Here is a 19,556-nt window from a genome sequence, read left to right on the forward strand (position 1 = left end):
TTTATGCAATTACGCAAGTACAAGGGAGACTCTCATTAAATCATAGGCTGTAAGCAAAATGAGGGTGAAACTGTACGGGAATACTTCACAAGGTTCATAAACGCCACGTTGGACGTACCGGGGCATGATGAGGGGCTCATAGCCGGTGCCTTCACGTGGGGGCTTTTGCCAGGCCCTTTATCGCAAAAACTCATGGGAAAAAGCCTCTAACACGGGCTGAATTGAAGGAAAGGGTGGAGCGATATTTGAGACAGGAGGATGGCGAAGTAGCAAAACAGGCCTACTTGAATGCAATGACTACCAGACACCACAACCCGGGTCACACGGATTTCCGAGGGGGAAGTAGGCACTACGGCCAAGCGAGGAGACCACAGGCTCGGTTCCGACCGTTTGCCAAGGATGACAGGCGTGGTCGTCGCCCGGAGGTGTACACGGTGTCGGAGAAGCAACAGCCAGCCAAATCGCCAAAGAACCGGTACTACGATTACCACAAAAGTAAGACGCATGACACAGCTAACTGTTCGGTATTAAAAAAAGAAATGGAAGAGAAGCAACTCAAAGGGGACCTGGTGGAAATAGCACGAAGCTTGCGTGCCAAGTTTGACGCTGAAAACGCTAAAAACATACCTCGCGAAGGAGTCCAGCCTAAGGAGATATTCATGATACGGAGTAAGAGAAGCAGGGGGGACCAACAAACGGAACAAGGGACCACCAGAACCCCAATGTGCACGCTCACATTCTCTGTTCAAGACCCTCGCCCGGAGGGATGGAGGGGCGACGACCCACTGGTAATCCAAGCCTCCATCAGGGATGTAATCATACACAGGGTCTACGTTGACACAGGAAGTTCGGCGGATATCATTTATGAGCACTGTTTCCGACTTCTCCCAGATCGTTGGAAAGACAACCTACGGCCCACGACGGGGAGGCTGGTCGGGTTCACCGGCCATAGCCTATGGCCGCTAGGCACAATTCACCTTCCCTTGACCATAACCAGCCACGATAAGCAGCAAAAGAAAACCGCCCTGATTGACTTTGTGGTCATTCGACATGCGGCGGAGCACAATATTATTCTGGGGAGAACAACTCTCTTAAAGCTAGGAGCGGTTCCATCAACCATGCATGGAATTATGAAGTTCGACACTCCAACGGGCGCAGCCACGGTACTGGCCACTCCACCGAAAGAATTGCAATGTTTTGCAATTATGAAACCAGCAGAGATAACTAAAGAGGCCAAGAAGCTGAGACATGACCCCGCAAAAGGAAAAGAGGTGATCAACGCGGAACACCCTGACCAGCCGGTCAGTATTGGATGTGATCTCCTGAATCGCATAAGAGGAGCGTTGGTCGACTTGCTCAAGCGGTATAAACACGTGTTTGCATGGACCCCCACGGACATGGTGGGGGTACAAAGGAAATTCATTGAGCACAAACTTGTAATTAAACCAGGAGCAAAGGAGGTTAAGCAAAAGAAGAGGGTCCAGGGTGGGGACCATAATAGGGCAATCAACGCCGAAGTGGCCAAACTAGCAGAAGCTGGAATAGTAAGGGAAGCAATATTCCCGACGTGGATCGCCAACCCAGTCATGGTCCGCAAGCAAGATGGGTCATGGCGAATGTGCATAGACTTTTCCAACTTAAACAAAGCATGCCCTAAGGACTGCTACCCCCTCCCAGAAATTGACCAGAAGGTAGAGTCATTGCAAGGATTCAAGCTGAAGTGTTTTTTAGATGCATATAAAGGGTATCACCAGATCTTGATGAGCAAAGAGGACGAGGAAAAAACGGCTTTTTACACCGACCATGGCACCTTCTGTTACACTAAGATGCCTTTCGGTCTAAAGAACGTCGGGGCTACATACCAGCGCCTAGTTGACTCGATCTTTGCCAAACAAATTGGGAGAAACATTGAAGTATATGTGGACGATATGGTGATCAAGAGCCCGCACGAAGACAAGATGTTGCAAGACATCGAGGAGACTTTCCAAACCCTAGAGAAGGTAAAAATGAAGCTAAACCCGGCTAAGTGCACGTTTGGGGTGGAAGAGGGGCAGTTCTTGGGGTACTATGTCACCAGGCAGGGCATCCAGCCCAGCCCGACCAAAGTGGACGAGCTCATTGAAACGCCAACCCCAGGCACCCTCAGGGACGCACAGGGCCTGAACGGGAAGCTTACATCTCTGAGTAGGTTCATCTCAAAATCCGCTGACAAGGCCATGCCGTTGTTCCACACGTTAAAAGGCTGCATCGAGAAGAGCAACTTCCAGTGGACGAACGAGGCAAAAGTAGCGCTCCAGAAAATCAAAGAGGCATTACACAAGTTACCCACGCTGGCCAGTCCCGTCCCAGGGGAGACGTTGCAGATGTATCTTTCGACCTCAAACGAAGCAATATCCTCGGTATTAACTGTAGAAAGGGAAGGAGAACAGAGGCCGGTGTATTTTGTAAGCAGGGCACTACAAGGGCCAGAACTCAACTACCCCACCCTGGAAAAGTTAGTCCTGGCACTCATCTACGCGGCACGGCGACTAAGGCGGTATTTTCAAGCACATCAGATCGAAGTACTAACAAACTGCCCCATCAAACAAATACTGCTTAAACCAGAGACGTCGGGCCGGCTAGCGAAATGGGCAATCGAATTAGGGGAACATGACATAAGTTACCACCCGAGAACAAGTATTAAGGGACAAGCGTTGGCTGAGTTCCTGCTAGAAATCCCAGACGAGGGGGGCCCTGCCAAGGAGAAAATGTGGGCAGTTGAAGAAGCCCCGCTAGACAACAGCTCGTGGACATTATATACAGACGGAGCATCCAGCAGGGAAGGCTCAGGGGCGAGGCTAATCCTGACTAGCCCAGAGGGGGAAGAAGTGACCTATGCCCTCCGTTTTGATTTTCACACATCAAACAATGAAGCGGAGTACGAGGCTCTGCTCGCAGGATTGCGACTAGCCAAGCAAATGGGTGCAAAGGCTGTAACAGCCCTGACGGACTCAAGGCTAGCAACGAACCAGGTCAATGGAAGTTTCGAGGTGAGAGATCAGAGAATGGGAAAGTACGTGAAGACAGTGAAACAACTAATCGAGTCGTTTAAGCACTTCACAATAAGGCAGATACCTAGAAGCGAGAACAAGAAGGCGGATGCCTTAAGCAAATTGGCATCCACGTGCTTCGACCACCTATCGAAGAAAGTCTTGGTAGAGGTGCTCCAAGAAAGAAGTATAGACGAACGGCAGGTGAATACCCTAACGACCACTGGACCAACGTGGATGACACCATTCAGGGAATACCTGCAAAGAGGGGTGCTTTCGGACGATCACGGCGAGGCCAGGAAGATACGTATAAAAGCGCCCTCATATGCATTAATAAATGGAGAGTTATACAGGAAAGGGTTCACAGCGCCATGGCTGAAGTGTGTGGATCAAGCCAAAGGGAGAGAGATGCTACGGGAAGCACACGCAGGCTAGGTAGGCGCACACGAGGGGGCACGGGCCCTAACAGGCAAAGTATTACGAATGGGTGTATACTGGCCCACAATACAGCAAGATGCGCTAGAAATAGCCAGGAGATGCAGGGAATGCCAGTCGTACGCCCCAGTCCAAACAAACCCCCCAGCACCACTGCATAACATATCTAGCCCGTGGCCGTTCTATCAATGGGGTATAGATATAGTGGGCCCATTCCCGGAAGCACCAGGGAAGCTGAAATACATGGTGGTGGCCGTGGATTACTTCACAACATGGATCGAAGCGGAGCCGTTAGCGTGCATCTCAGGAAGACACATGATAAAGTTTGTATGGAAGAATATTATAACAAGGTTCGGGACGCCTAAAGTACTCATCAGTGACAACGACTTGCAGTTTGCCGAGAACCCATTCAAGGAGTGGTGCGCCACTAAAGGGATAAAGCAACGGTTCACGTCAGTAGCGCACCCACAAGCGAACGGGCAGACGGAGGTGTCCAATCAAACTATTGTGAATGGGATTAAGAAAAGGTTGGGCAGAGCAAAAGGGAACTGGCCGGAGGAAATACCAACAGTGCTATGGTCATACAGGACCACACCACGAACAAGCACGCAAGAAACCCCGTTCAGCTTGACATACGGGACGGAAGCCATGCTCCCCATGGAATTAACAATGAGCACGCTAAGGGTGGTTATCACAGATGAAGAAAGCAATGCACAGGACCTGAGGATAAACCTAGATATCCTAGAAGAAAAACGCGAAAAATCAGAGATGCGCCAGGCGGCATACAAGCATGCAACAGAAAGGTATTACAACCAAAGGGTAAAGGAGAAAGCGTTCAAGTTGGGCGAGTATGTTCTAAGGAAAAACGAAGCAAGTCGAGCCCAGCCCCAAGGCAAATTAGGCCCAGCGTGGGAAGGCCCTTACAAAATCACGGAAACAAAATGGAATGGCGTGTATGCCTTAGAAACGATGGAAGGAAAGCAGATTCCAAGAACGTGGAACGCCAGGAACTTGAAAAAGTTTTTCTTTTGAAAATAGAAAAGTATAATCCTAGTCAATCGATACGCTGCTTAGTGCGGCACATCCCAAGTACTTAGTGTACACAAGTCCATGCTTAGTGACATGAGTTTCATACTTAGTGTATTTGTAGTCCATGGTTAATGTAATGGGATTATTCAAATGCTAATCTTTAATACTTGGTGTATTAACTCTTAACGATTGAAAATGTGCATGTAGAGATCCATTCGTCGGGTACTAAGAGCACCCAGTACCGATACTTAGCGTATCAACAATGACATAGGCGAAGAAGAACGCCTAGCGCATCAGAGCGCTATGTTCTTTTCAAAAAAAAGAAGAAGAAAAACACATATAAAAGAGAGTAAGCAACAAACAACTAGCGCTTAGAGTTCGTGATTACACAGAGAATATTGTTCAAAAGTCCATACGTTATACAAACTAAAGGCACCACATGGCCATCAAAAGAAACATACAAGACAGAAACTAAAACATGCAAAGAAGTTTTCACGCCCCAAGAGGGGTAGCACACGATGCCGGAGCATCTTCAACAACATCATCCTCGCCACAAGTGACTTCGTTTCCCTCAACAGCCACCTCACCTTCTCCAAGATCACCATCGCCACCCTCATTACCCTTCCCAGCATCGACCTCAGCCACCGGCACAATACCCTGACCCATTGCACTTTCCGGAGTACCCTCTGAACCAGCAAACGAGCACAACTCTCGGAGACCCCTAACACCCAATTCACCCAGACCCAACAAGGACACGTGATCCATACTGGCAAAAGATAACACTGCATCGTTCACACTAACCACGGGACCGACAGAAGCGGCATCAGCACCGACATCTCCACCACCAGCACTAGCAGAGGTTTTCTGAACAGACTCAACCCCGGCCATAAAAGCAGCATGCCGGATGAGACTTATCGCGTTGGTAAAGTCCGGGTGCTCAATCAATTTATCAATAATTCGAACAACACCAACATGCACCAGCCAATCCAAGTCCTGACGGGAAGCGTCCAAATCCGATTGCAATGACGAAATAAGCTTATCACGATCAGCAGCATCGCGTTCAAGACTTTCCACCTGGATCATCAAACATTCATTCACTTGAGTCAGGGAGTCGACCTTAGCTTCCAAGACAGCCCTAGTTTCGTCAAGGACGGTCTTCTCAGAAGATAGCAATTCACATTTTTGCTCAGACAGACGGAGGTCCTCGCCAAGCTCGCCAAGGCGACGTTCCAGCCCCGTCACGTGTGACCCACAAGTAGCGTGGACGGCCTCCATCTCGCCAAGAGCATGAACACGACAGGAACCCGCGACAAGGTAAAACATGGCCTGCGCAGCAGCATAAGCCATGTTATGAGCGAGCGCAGGGTTATCCATAGCCTCCATATCGCCAACAGCAGCCGGAGGAAAAGCATGGCGGGAAAATTCCAAAGCATTATTACGAACAGAAAGTCGGGAATCGTTGCGGAGATCCCAGGAAGGAACAAAAACAGGAGACTCAGTAGAGCCGTCTCCAGAGACACCACCTAAAGGAACTGAAACTGACCCAGGGCCGCTAGAACCTTTAACTGGGGAAAACTTTGGGGAAACCAAGGAAACACCTGGAACGGGAATAGAGGAGAGAGCAGGAACAACGGGCTGTTCAGCCGCCCCGTCGACCCCTTCGGACTGTTGCGTGTCGTCATCAGGGATCACGACCACACCGGCCGGTGTGGAAGTCATAGAGCTCAGCAGACGAGAGAAGCTGCGCCGGGTATGAACCCTTTTGGTAGCGGTGGACACGCCGATAACCGGCTCACCCATGGCTAAGACAGCCTTTCTCTTCGCGTGCATTTGCCGGACATCCGTGATAACCCCCTCTTTGATGTCTTCGCTACCCTCCATGGAGGAGGAGCGAGCGCTACCCAGGGGCATGACAGCAGATATTGGACGGGCCTGTAAAGGATCTCCCTCCGACGCTGACGAGCCTGCAGGAGGGGCGGAGGGAGCAGCAGTTAAGGCAAACTGGTCCAGCCGGCGGGGTGGAGGAAGCCGATCAACCAGATCCACCTCACGGTACTCTAACTTGCCCCGATAACGCTTCCGTAACACCTCATCCATGGACAGGGAAGACTCAACACCTAGAGATATTAGAACAAGGAATATCAGTCACATAGTAGTAACAAGGGTAAGAAGGGAAAAAGAAGGGAACAACACCTACCGTCGACAACGGAGAAAAACACCGCCATTTTGTCACGACGCCTCCAAGAAGGGCTCATCCCCACACCAGAAAGCAGAGCTTCAGAATAATCCTCAGGGGATACTTGCACACACTTCAGATAATCAGCGACACTTTGGTTGTGAGGGAAGAGCTTGGGGATGGTGTCGGAAAAAGCATTCGCACGGTACCGGCCGCTTCCGACCAACTCCTGGTCTACCCACAGCCACTTGTCTTGCCAATTCTTAGGGGTCCGCCCGTCGGGAACCAAGACGTGCCCCCCTCGCCGGACCGAAAAGGTGCACTTATCCCCAGTAACGCATAATCGAAAAAAAAACTTGAAAACAAAGTAATCCGGAAGATACCCGTTGGCCCTGCAGATCATCTCAAATGCAACCACTTTGTTGACTGCATTAGGGGTCAGCATCTGAAGACTGCAACCGTCTTTCTGAAAGACCTCCTCTTGAAAAACAGTCAGAGGGAAACGGATGCCAGCGTCTAGGGTTTTCAGGTAAACCCCAATCTTGCCAGGGGAGGGGATGAGATACTAGAACCAGGTGCAGGAAACTCTACACCTTCCAAAGAAGATAAGCCATATGTGACCTCCAGTTGACGATACTCAGTGGCGGAAGGGAGGATACCGGGAAGGTTTGCTATAAGAAAGGAAGAGAGAAGAAGACAAGCTAGAAAAGAGGAAGACGAAGAGGGAAAGAGGAAAAGATAAGGAGAAACCGTTCAAAGGCCCTTATAAAGAAGAGGAAGAGGCGGGATATTTAAATGCCTGACGCGGTGACGTAATTGCCAGACATCATGCGTAGTCACGTCGCCATTAAAGACGGAACGGCGGGTAAAGGAAAACCGACATGCGTAAGCTATCTAAGTCCAGAACGCCGTAGCTAGCGCTGCAACGCTACGGCTACAGGACTGGGGGACTTGATGACGTGCCTAGGGCAGCACGGCAGAAGCACGAGCCGGACACGCCAACCGGCCCTAGCCCAGCAGGCTCAGCTTCCGCTGGCGTCCCCGGGAGTGGAAGGCACATACGAAAGGCTCGCGCACGCCAACCAGGCCCAGCCCAGCAGGCTTAGCTTCCGCTGACGCCCTCGGGAGCGGAACGCACAGGCGAAAGGCTCGCGCCCGCCTAAGAGACGCTCCCAGCTCCAAGACAAAAGAAACGGTCAGGAGACAAGCAGGAGGATCAGACCATTACCGTCAGAGCCAATAAGAGCGCCCTAACGGTTAAAGGCGTATGACTCTCCAATCAGCGCCCTCTGAGCCTGTCTCCCCAAAAAGCGATCTTGTCTGGTACGAATCAGGCAAGGGAGCTAGGTATAAAAGGATACGCTTTCAGACCTACGAGGTAAGCTCTCCAGACTCTCTGAGAGCACACGCCCAAAGATCCTAAACACTCTCTAACTTGACCGTCGGAGCGTTCTTCCGGGAGCTCCTCCCGGAAAGCGGCTGACGGCCTTCCTTCTTTGGTTGCCACTAAGTCGGTCGTTTTCTGTTAAAATCAATATTGTGTTAAGGAGGTCCGATCCAAACACCCTGGTCAGTTCCTCCATTCGTTGCTTTCTAGTACCTTGCGTCGCCACATCATCTTGTCGGAAATCGTCAATTGTTGCCTACAATCCGTCATTCTCAACCAAAACTACACCAATTGACTAGCCACATTGCCATCAATGGCGACAATGTTAGATATAGGGTTTTCAAACCACCAGATCCACCGCTAGATCTTTTCAGGTAGTGCAGGCTTGAAGCTTTGATGTTATAAGGTTGTGCATGGGTTGTGGAAGGCAACGAATGGAGTAACTGACCAGGTAGTATAATTTTGTGGCGTAAGCTGGTAAAAGGCAACAAATGGAGGAACTGACAGGGTGTTTGGGTTGGACTTCTTGGTGGTTCAAATAGTGGTGGTTCTAGTGGAAAACGATCGGCTTAGTGGCAAATATAAATGATTCTGACAGATTGTGAAGAGGTTGTCGCAGGTGGCTACTGGATAGCGGCGTTGGGTGAAACGGGTTGGTAGTGTTTCTGTCGGACCTCCGATGACGGTGATTAGTGGTGGTCCTGACGATTTTCGACAATGGGATGCGGTGCTTTTGCGTATTCCGAAGACTTTGTCGTAGAACCAATAAATTAAAAAGAATTAATATTATACATTAAAAAAATTAATGATCCACTAAAATATTATTTATTATATATAGAATATAATAAATTAAATGTAATAACCCAATAAAAAATCTAATAACTTTTTTTTTGTTAAAACAATCCAATAAAAAAAATTTAAAATAGTTAGAAGAAATTAATAATATAATAATATAATATTTATTAATATATAAATATTATATATTAAAAATAGAATTACTTGATATATAATAATCAGATAAAAACTTAATCCAATAAAAAAAATTAAAAAAAAAATTAATGTATAATAGTTCAATAAAATAAAAAAGAAAAAAGAATTAATATATAATAATTCAATAAATTTAAAAAGAATGAATTGTTGAAATAAATTTAAAAAGAATGAATTGTTGAAATGGTCCTTGTAATTTTGTAAAAAGAGATAACTACAAAAATGGTCTCTAAGGGTAAAATTGTCATTTTAAAAAAGTTAACAACCAAGTATTAAAGTTAACGAAATAGGGACCAAAACCACAGCTAAACCATCAAATAATGACCTGGACCTTACCCAAAGAAATTGGCAAACCTACCATTTTTGCAATTTTGTCCATTTAATTAAACCCAGCCATTTAAATTGATTCGAAAAAATTTGTTGGGTTAAAATGAAATTTTCGGACAATTTTATCACAGATATTATATAGCCTTTTCTCTCTCTCTCTCTATATATATATATATATATATATATATATATATATATATATATATATATATATATATATATATATATTCACAATACATTAAAAACCCTTTTAAAAAAACTTTGATGTGGAAAAATTCGTGATAATAAAACATTTAAGTTCTAACAGTTAAAGAAATCAAAATATGGAAGAATTCGTGATGATAACTACACAATTTAAGCAAAAATGAAGAAATCAAAATATGATCATTGCAAAAGAAACATTAGCACATACTGATGCTTCTAAGTTCTAACTTCTAACAGATAAAGATCTGCAGAAACTTTATTCGAGATCAGATTCTCATAAACCTAAAACCTAACCATTACCCAGATAAACCCAAGAATCAACCAACATCTAATAATCATAATCATAATCATGCCCATACCCATACCCACCATAGTTACCACCATCGCCATTGTCGTAGGATATGACGTTCTTGCTGCCATTGTTGTTGTTGAAATTCACATTGCGAACCCTCTGCTCGCTGTAAACCTCTGTGTATCCACTCCGGTCTCCGATTCTGACAGTAGAGCTTTCCTTGTATTCACTCCTGGTGCCACTCTTTCCGTTCTGCCACTGAAAGTTTCCGGTGGACGCCTTCTCAGTTGCCGTTGCTCGGCCATAGGACCCGGTCTGCTTGTCGCTAAAACTTACTTGTGATTTGTTCTCGTAACTGCCTTGGCCCACTGTTGTTTTCACAGTAGATATAGGTCCGGCGTAAGCATAGCCAGACATCGCTTTTGGGGCAGATGAACCGGAAATTTCAGATCTTTTCGACATCTTCAGTGATCTGTAAGAAAGACAAACAGAGCAAAAAACATTACGAACTGATGAAAACGTGAACCTAGTGATCAGGGTTTCAAAATGCTTAAACGAACAGCAACAGTGAAGGAAAACAGACTAAGGGAACCGAAATCGAAAGTAAATAATGAAAATGGAAGATAAAATCAATAGACGATCACTAAAACATATATATGAAAAAGGAAATGCGTTCATAAACGAAAAGGATCGAATGCAGATGAATATGAAAAAGGAAATGCGTTCATAAACACGAAAAGATCGAATGCATATGAATTAAAGAACCATACAGTGGAATGATGAAGAGCAGGAAGGTGAGGATGATGGTTAGGCTTTCGTCGTTTAAGTGGGAATTGTAGAAAGGTATAAAGGGGTGAGGGGTTATTTGTATTAGGGATATTCACGAAGAAGATCATGAAGATCCTTTTAAATTATAGATTTATCTCTTTCTAGTTTGTTAGCCTTTGGTACAATCCAGTGTAATCTTCGTATATTTTATTATTTTGTATAAAAATCTGCATTGACGATAAAGTCCTTGAAATTTGGTTTTATTAATGCAAAAGTTTTTTTTGATTTTTTTTTCTTTTTTTGCAATTTAACACAAAAAACCCGAAAACATTTGCAAAAAAAATCATTGTTTTTTTTGTTCTCGAGCAATGTTGGTTTTCAAGTTTTTTCTAAAAAATTTAAGGATTTTTATAAAGATAAACAATCATAAATAACTTTTTCGTTAATATGTTTAAAGTTTAAAGATTTTTCTGAATTTTCTTTTTATATCTACTAAATGAAAATAAAAACCTATATAGATGATATCTTAATGATTGTATTTATCATATATAATTTAAGAAGACTTTGTTTTAGACCACATCCAAATAAAAGTCCACTAAATAAATTGATAAGCCCACTAATTATATATGATAACTACAATTATTAAGATATCATCTATATCCTATATAATTTAAGAAGATTTTGTTTATTTGTCGCATGGAGCACGTTTCTAAGACATGCTACATTTAGTGTTGAATTTTCAGGTCGTGGGTGTAAAAAAAATGATGTAGGTGTAAAAAATGACAATGAAGGAAAGTTTCTATTTTTTTTATAAGTGATATGTAACAAAAAAAAGTTTTTATTTATTAGAGTAGATAAAAGAAAATTTTTTCAGAAAAGTTTTTTAACTTTAGCTGGAACAATGGTTTTTTGCAAGTGTTTACCGGTTTTATTGGCTAAATTACAAAAAATAAAAAATAAAAAATCAGGGAGGGCTTTCGTGTTAATAGAGCTAAACTTTAGAGATTTTATTACAGATTTTCCTACACGTAATGGGCCGACATTGGTATCTTCGACCCATGGATATAGTGAGGAGACTCACTTCGTACTGCTGAATAATACAGAAACACCCTTGGTTGCTGGCTGACAGATCCCCAAACTATCAAAAATAAACAACACCCAATTAACAATAGGGTTCTAATCCATAACCGCAACTCCCTACTCGGGGTAAAAAGACCATTTTACCCCTAACCTAGCCTTGTCCAAAAGTAAGACCCAAAATTACAATCTGAAAGGCCCAAAGGCCAATTAATCAACCAACGACCCAATTTTCCAAATTGGGCCCAACGCCTTACATGGGCCTTACCTTAAGGCCCAACCTTTCATTCTACTCCAAAACACTTTGTATTCCGATGGCCCATTAATAACTTAAACACTCAGGCCCAAAATACCAAAAACCACTTGTGGCCCAAATCATGGCCCAATTTTCCAAATTGGGCCCAATGCCCTCTGTGGGCCTTCTCAATCTTACAATCAAACCAGAATCTGATGGCCCAACAGGGCCCAAGACACATAATCTCAACAGATGACCTACATTGAAGCCCAACAACGAAACTTCCCCTGACTGAGTACGCGGGGCATACTCAGCTGTATGTTAAGCGTACAGGCTGTTTGGTTTGTACGCTGCACGTACAGACTTATACGCCCAGCGTACTCCTCCATTGAGCCAAAACCGTCAATAAGCTCTTAATGCTTGATCCCTTAAGTCCAAACCATAGATCAACTTCTAAATAAACGTCTAGAACCATAAAGTCACTGACTTTGTGACTTTGCATGCCCCAATAAGACCCAATCTCAAAGTATAACATTCTACTTTCATGAAAATGACCCAAATTCAACCATGGATGGTTTTAAACTCTAAAGGTACCAACTTTATGGACCTTGAACCTCAAAAACACTAAGAGGGGCAACTCAAAGCTCCTGGAATGGAATCAAGACCACTAGATCTCATTCTTGGGACCAAAAATGAACCAAAACCCATAAATGGTAAATCTAAGACATCAATGATCAAGTTCAAAGATTTTTACCTCCAACAAGCTGGAAATGAGACACATAAGCAGGATCCATAAGCTCTTCCTTGATTCCCATCCTTGTACCAAGCTCCATCTTCTTAGAAATGGACCAAATACACCAAAAATGGACACCATAAGCTCAAGATGGCACCATGAATGCTTAAGGACGATTTGTAGGGTTTTAGAGGGTGGGATTGGCTTAGGAAATGAAGAAAGAGGCTAACATTATGCTTATATAGGGTACAACCCTAAGATTAGGGTTTTCAATCTGCCCCTCATACGCCTAGTGTACCACCTCGTACGCCCAGCGTAAGAGGAGTCGCACCCCGACCCAGCCTCGCACCTACATTGCACGTTTCTCCAGTTACGCCTTGTGTAACCCCTTTGCCTCGGTACGCCCTGCGTACCACCTTGGTACGCTCCACGTACTAGAGTTTTTCCCAAACCCTAATTCTTCCGAAGGCCATAACTCTCTCGATACAACTCCGATTTTGACAATCTATATATCCATAAAAAGGTATCGAGACGCTCTACACTATTATCAACTCATACCAGACATAAGATATTCCGAACGAACATCCACTTTCCATAAAAGCCCTAACCGACAAATTATCGAAATGCCCTTTGTTTCCAAACACAAACCGAATACCCAAAATATCTGAATTACATTATCCAACTCCAACTGGGTCCAAAACTCAATTCCTCAAGGATCCGAAGTCTGCTAATACCCAATCCCTGATCACCATCCCCAACATGGGAACAATTCGAAACAAGGTGTTATAATTTTACATATAATTTACATTGAAGACCATAAGGCTATTTCTTTCCCACAATGCTACACTTTTGAGGCTCCACACAATTGATGGCAATATTTTAGAACATTTTTCTAATCTGTGCTCTTCTTCCGTGTTGTTCACTGGTATGTTGATATGGGTGCCACCACTCACATTGTCTCAAGCTTCTACTCTTGACACGTCATCTACTTATGAAGGTAACTCTAGAGTAGTTGTCAGTAACGACACCTCTATTGGTATATCTGATACTATTCTTATAAAATTACTCCCAATCTTAAACTACTTGATGTTTCGGTAGTACCACATTTGACCAATAACCTTTATCTCTTAGTCCATAGACTTGTGATTATAAAGTTGATGTCTTTTTTCCCACGATTCTTTTATTATTCATGAAAAAAATTATGGAAAGCAAATATGTTATCAATTGGTGGTAGATCAATTTTGATCACTTTGGTATTAGGTTCTTTGGGGAATTATTATATGTCCCTTTTTGTGATGCTGGTTCAAGTAAAGAAATGTTTGGAATCATTACGTGCAAAGTTCTTTTGGGGTTTTGATGGGAGTTTAAAAAGACTTTCTTGGTTTAATTGGAATATGGTTTTGGCGTCTAAAGAAAAGGTGGGATCGGTTTTGGTAGCCTTGAGGCTCTTAACCACGCTCTAATTCAAAAGTGGTGATGTCATTTTTAAAAAGAAAGAGATTTTTTATGGGTGAAGGTATCTTCCTTGTATGGGTACACGAGAGGTCACATTTTTTCTAATTCTAGAGATATTACTTCAAGGGTGTGGTCTTGCATCATTGGTTTGATAAACACTATGCAATAAAGAGGAGTTATTCCTTACTCTTGCCTACGAAAAAGAATTAGGAATGGAAGGAGTACTCGATTTTGGCAAGACACTTGGGTGGGTGATGTTCCTTTAAAATATGGCTTTTTGCGGTTGTTTTATCTTAAACATAATCGAGAGTGTAGTATGCAGGATCGATGGGTTGATGGGTGGTCTTGGTCTAGGAGTCATCATTTTGATGGTGGAACTTTTCATAGGCAACTTGATGATCTCCTTGTTGTTGGAACTTTGTTCTACAAAAATACAATGTGGGACTTGTCCCACATAGGAGGAAGAGAAAACTTTTTCCCACCTTATAAGTCTTGTCCCACTCATTTAATCAAATGGACCAACTAATGGGTCAAGCATCTTGGGTTTGGGTTGTGGTGTTGGACTAGTCAACAATGGACTAGTAGAAGGCTTGGATTTATTATATATTAATGGTCAAAGATATGCTCTTGGGCCTTGGGGATCTTCTTGGATAATTAATATATTTTTATTTTTTATAAATCTAAATTAATTTTCTATTTGGTAAAATTTTGTTAATTAGAGACTTAACTGTTTGACAGTTTTTAGCAGTTAATTTCGGTTGGTGGTTTACAACCACTATTGGAAGCCTTAAAATACATGGAATCAGATAGAATTTGAAGGCTAATAAAACACACACTTTCTCTCAAAAATCCGTTCTTCATATCAAAAGGGATCATGGTGATTTTCGACATATTCAAGATCTGTTCTTGAATTGATTGTTGTATCCTCAAGACAGACCCATTCCAGGGCAATTTCTATCTTAGGACACTGCAGTTCGGAAGCCTCAATCTACATATTTTCATATTTGTGATTCTGTTCTAAACATCAACATTCAAGTATGTTTTCTGATTATAAATCTTGTACATAAATTTGAATTATTTGTGTTTATGTTTGTTATATTTCGTGTTTTGATCACTTTTGTCATATCACTTGTTCTCATCGGTACTTTTCAGCCAGATCCTGAGGAAGATGATTGGCAATGGGAGATGAATGGGATTATTGGATTCACGGTGAATGATTTTCGGAAAGTTATTGATTTGCAGTGCTTATCAAATGGTAATTATGAAACTAGATGGAATCGTTTTGTGCCTAGGAAAGTAAATATCTTTACTTGGCAGGTGTTATTGGATTGTTTACCTACAAGGTGGAGTCTAAGTCTAAAAGGTTTGGATATTCCTTCCTTGCTCTGTCCGTTATGTTTAAAACATGTGGAAAAAATTGATCATGTCTTGCTTTTGTGTGAAGAGGCTTCTTTTATTTGGCCAAGGGTGTTTAGATGGGTGGATTTGGTCTTGCCAGGTTTGTCTAGTATACAAGAATTATTTGTTTGGTTGGAAACGGTCTCTATTTCTTCTAAAAAGATGGCGGCTTTGGAGTCAATTATTCAAACGACTCTATAACGGTGTTATTTTTGGGGAGTCTCTCCCCACCAAAAAGTTTATTTTTGATGATATAGTTGATTTCTCATTTATTTGGTTTGTTTTTAGAAACAACAAAACAAATGTTAGTTGGGTTGATTGGTTTAAAAATCCAATTCTATCTATTGTTTTGTAATTTCTAGCTTCTTGCTAGTTTCGTTTATAAAATTCCGCTGTTCAAAAAATGAAAAAGACAGGAACGTCGCTGAACCAAGGGCATCTTGAAGGCGACTTATATGTGCTTCGTAAGGCTCACTCTGCGTTCTCTACTGCATTATGAAGATACATGATTCATGGCTCGTTTTTCTCTTTGGCATGCCCAGTTTGGTCATACTTGTCATCATGTTATTTCTATTTAAAATAAACAATGATATTATGTATCTTCGTTATTGCCAGATCGTAAAATTTGTGCACCTTTTCAATCGCGAAAAAGCCATTGACTTCTGTTTGCTATTAATGAAAAACGTTCAATATTTACTATTGATTTGATACAGTATGACTTTTGCTTTGAGGATCAACTCCTATTACATAATTCAATAGTTTTTGGTATTACACACTAATTTTTGATGATTTTTCGAGATTTTCTTGGCTTTATCTGTTGCAAATTGCAATCTAAATTAGAATTTGTTGATGTTTTAAAGAAATTTCAAGACTTGGTTAAAAACTACCTCTCTCGTAAAATTAAATAATTTTGATGGAGATGGAGAATTTAATAATGACAGGTTTTAAAGATCTCCTACACACTCATGGTTTTCATCATTGTTTATCATGCCCTTATACACAATCTCAAAATGGCCAAACCGTAAGGAGTTAGGATACCATGAGAACAGAGAAAAAACATAGAATACTTTGAAGGAATCTGTTCCATGTATGTATATATACATCAGATGTTACCAAGTGTAATTCTAATCCAAAAAAAATAGACAAATATTAATGTGCATCTAACAATATCAAATTACTTGTAGAAAACAAATAACACTCTAGTATCTATTAGAAGATATCGTTTCCATTATTGTATTTATCTTATCTTTGGTTTTGATCTTTCCCTTCTTTATAGGGATCTCATCTCCATATGTATTGTATATATATATTCACGCTATGATGAATGGGACAGCAGAAAACATTACAATCAATATTCACTTTGTTTTATGGTATCAGAGCCCTAATTCTCTCTTCTTCCCCACGGTTCTTCTTCTGCCGACATTTTTTTTTCTGCCCTTACCTTCTCATACGATGACAGGTGAATCTTCCAACCCACCTAAAACACCTTTTCATCCAGCTTTTGGTGTTAAAAACATCAAGAATTCGATCCCCATTCTTCTTGATCGAACTGATGGTCATTATGCCTCATGGATGGAACTCTTTAACATCCATGCCTGTGCTTATGATGTGCTTGACCACATTAAACCCGATTCTCCTCGTCCTACCAATATCACTGCAGATATCTGGTCTCGTTTAGATGCAGTTGTGAAACAGTGGATCTACGCAACAATCTCCACATATCTTACACAAACTATCATGAAACCCGGTGCTACTGCTCAAGAACTTTGGAATCGACTTGAAGAGGTTTTTCAAGATAATAAAGCAACTCGAGCAGTCTACTTGGAAGAGCAGTTCAACACTACTCATCTCGATTCCTTCTCAAATATTAATGATTACTGCTCTCGTCTCAAAAACTTGGCTGATCAACTCGCAAACGTAGGCAACCCTATTAATGAAAATAATATGGTTCTTCAACTGATTTCCGGTTTAACAAAAGGTGATTATGACACCATTGCTACCCTCATTCAACAAACTGATCCGTTACCAAGTTTTAATAAGGCTTGTTCTCAGCTTCTTTTGGAAGAAACGCGCAGGAATAAGCAAGCCTTTCACACCCCACAAGCATTGGTCACTCTAAAATATGTCGCTCCTGTCTCCGACAATATCTCTCAACCCTCTGAAAATCATAGCAACAACAACACTTCTCGCGGTGGTGGCAGAGGTGGCTACCGAGGAGGTTAGCGGGGCGGTCGCGGTGGTCAACGAGGAAGAGGACGTGGACGTGGACGCTTTAACAATTATGGGTATGCTCCTAATATGTGGCAAAATCCATGGCAGTACCCATCTCTTTGGACTATACCACCTTGTCCATATCCAACAGCAGCCCAAAGTTCTCAAATGGGTCTTCTCGGCCCAGCTCCACGTCCACATGTAACGCCCGTAGATCCGGGCTAATCAATTTAGAGATAATAGGGGTCGAAAACGACTTTTCGACAAAAGATTATTTAGAATAAATAATCTTAACCAAGTTGTAGAATATGTCTCAAGGTTTCCGTACATATAAAGAACGCCGAAATCCGAGTTATAACGAAGAAGTTATGAACCGTCGAAGTTTTACGGCAAAACCGGCACGACACCGGGAAGCGTAAATAGTGAATTTACGATAGAGATAGTTTTAGCCTTGGCGGTCTAAACGAAAGTCGTAGAATACGTTAAACCGAGAGCGTCCACAAAAAGAACGCCCAAATCTGGCTTCGTATGAGGAAGTTATGATTTTTCGAAGTTTCGGCTTAGCAGTGTACAGCCCGAAGTTCGGATATTAGATCGAGCGGTTTTTAGCCGACAAAACCTAAACAAGAATCGAAGATCTCGTTAATAGTAGAATAACAATAAAAAGACAGACGAAAATGGACGTCGGATGAAGAAGTTATGAATTTTTAACGGACCAATCCTATCCCGGCCTGTTAAAAATATAACTTTTAAAATAAATTCAAAATTAGCCGACAGAGTCTAAACGAAAGTTGTAGATTACGTTCCCGGCTACGCGTGGATATAAAGAACGTCGAAAACGGAGCTCGTATGCGAAATTTATGATTTTTAGAAGTTGGGAAAGAAAAATGCGAAACTGCGAGGGGGGTGATGACGTGGCTCAATCAGGGTCGTCGCTTGCTGATCACGGTCTGGTCTTCGGATTCGGACACGTCGCCTCGCCATTACGCCCCGCGTCCGAAGTTGGGTACGCCCCGCGTACTCCGGCTCTTATCCGTTCCGAGTTCAAGACAGCTAGAGGCTCGCTGGCAGCCTCATCCGAAGATACGCGCCGCGTAGCCAAGGATTACGCCCAGCGTAGTCCGAGGCCTCGCAGGCTATAAAAGGGGGCGAGGGTTTCCGGATTTTTCACACCAATTCTCATTCTCTCTCTAGTTTCTTTCTCTCTCTAGCTCCACAAACCACCCCTAAACCCTAAATAAAACCCCTAGCACCCAAAGGAAGCCCCGAGGCTCCCGGAGTCCCGAGAAAAAGGGTCTTTCGGTTCGGAAACGCTGATCCGAGCAAAGCCCGGTTTTTAATAAAACCCGCTGTAAGTGAGCTACGCCTATGCAATTTTTAATATAGCTTTTAAATAATTATAGTAATGTTATTAGGTCCTTAAAATAATTATTTGGGCTATTATTATGAGTTATATTGAGTGTTATTTAACGCTTATATAATAATAATAATAGCTAGACTATTAATTAGTCGCGGTTAACGTTAAAACTAAACCCTAGTGGTATTTATACTAGGTTTTGTCGAGGGAAATTGTTTTAAGAAGTAACGAAGCGTTGTTCGAGTGCAGAGTCACCACCTTCCAGGTGAGTGCATAGTTACTTTCATCTTACACATAGATATGAAGTATTTTATATAAATTACGTGCTATGTGTGCATATTATTGGTATACTTGCTATCTATGCTGGATGAACGATTTTATACAAGTTTTATATGATTTAAACTGTATATGTATTTTATATCTACAAATATGTTGGGTGAAACATGGGTAGATGAA

The 19,556-nt window shown here is 42.4% G+C and overlaps 1 protein-coding gene and 1 long non-coding RNA gene across 2 annotated transcripts; one reads left to right on the forward strand and one right to left on the reverse strand.

The window, feature by feature from the left end:
• Positions 1 to 293: 293 nt before the first annotated feature.
• LOC145130926 (uncharacterized) lies at positions 294 to 3,464 on the forward strand. Its single transcript, XM_079065678.1, has one exon. The coding sequence runs from the start codon at positions 294 to 296 to the stop codon at positions 3,462 to 3,464; it is 3,171 nt and encodes a 1,056-aa protein (XP_078921804.1).
• A 6,259-nt stretch (positions 3,465 to 9,723) lies between these two features.
• Positions 9,724 to 10,752, reverse strand: LOC145134223 (uncharacterized). The gene is made up of 2 exons (XR_013719016.1): positions 10,637 to 10,752; positions 9,724 to 10,338 (listed from the first exon to the last, which is right to left on the reverse strand). It is a non-coding gene; the product is annotated as an uncharacterized LOC145134223 (long non-coding RNA).
• Between the last annotated feature and the right edge of the window lie 8,804 nt (positions 10,753 to 19,556).

This window comes from Lactuca virosa, chromosome 8 (genome assembly GCF_052849685.1).
Source record: "Lactuca virosa cultivar CGN04683 chromosome 8, Lactuca_virosa_CGN04683_v6, whole genome shotgun sequence".
Lineage (NCBI taxonomy): Eukaryota > Viridiplantae > Streptophyta > Magnoliopsida > Asterales > Asteraceae > Lactuca > Lactuca virosa.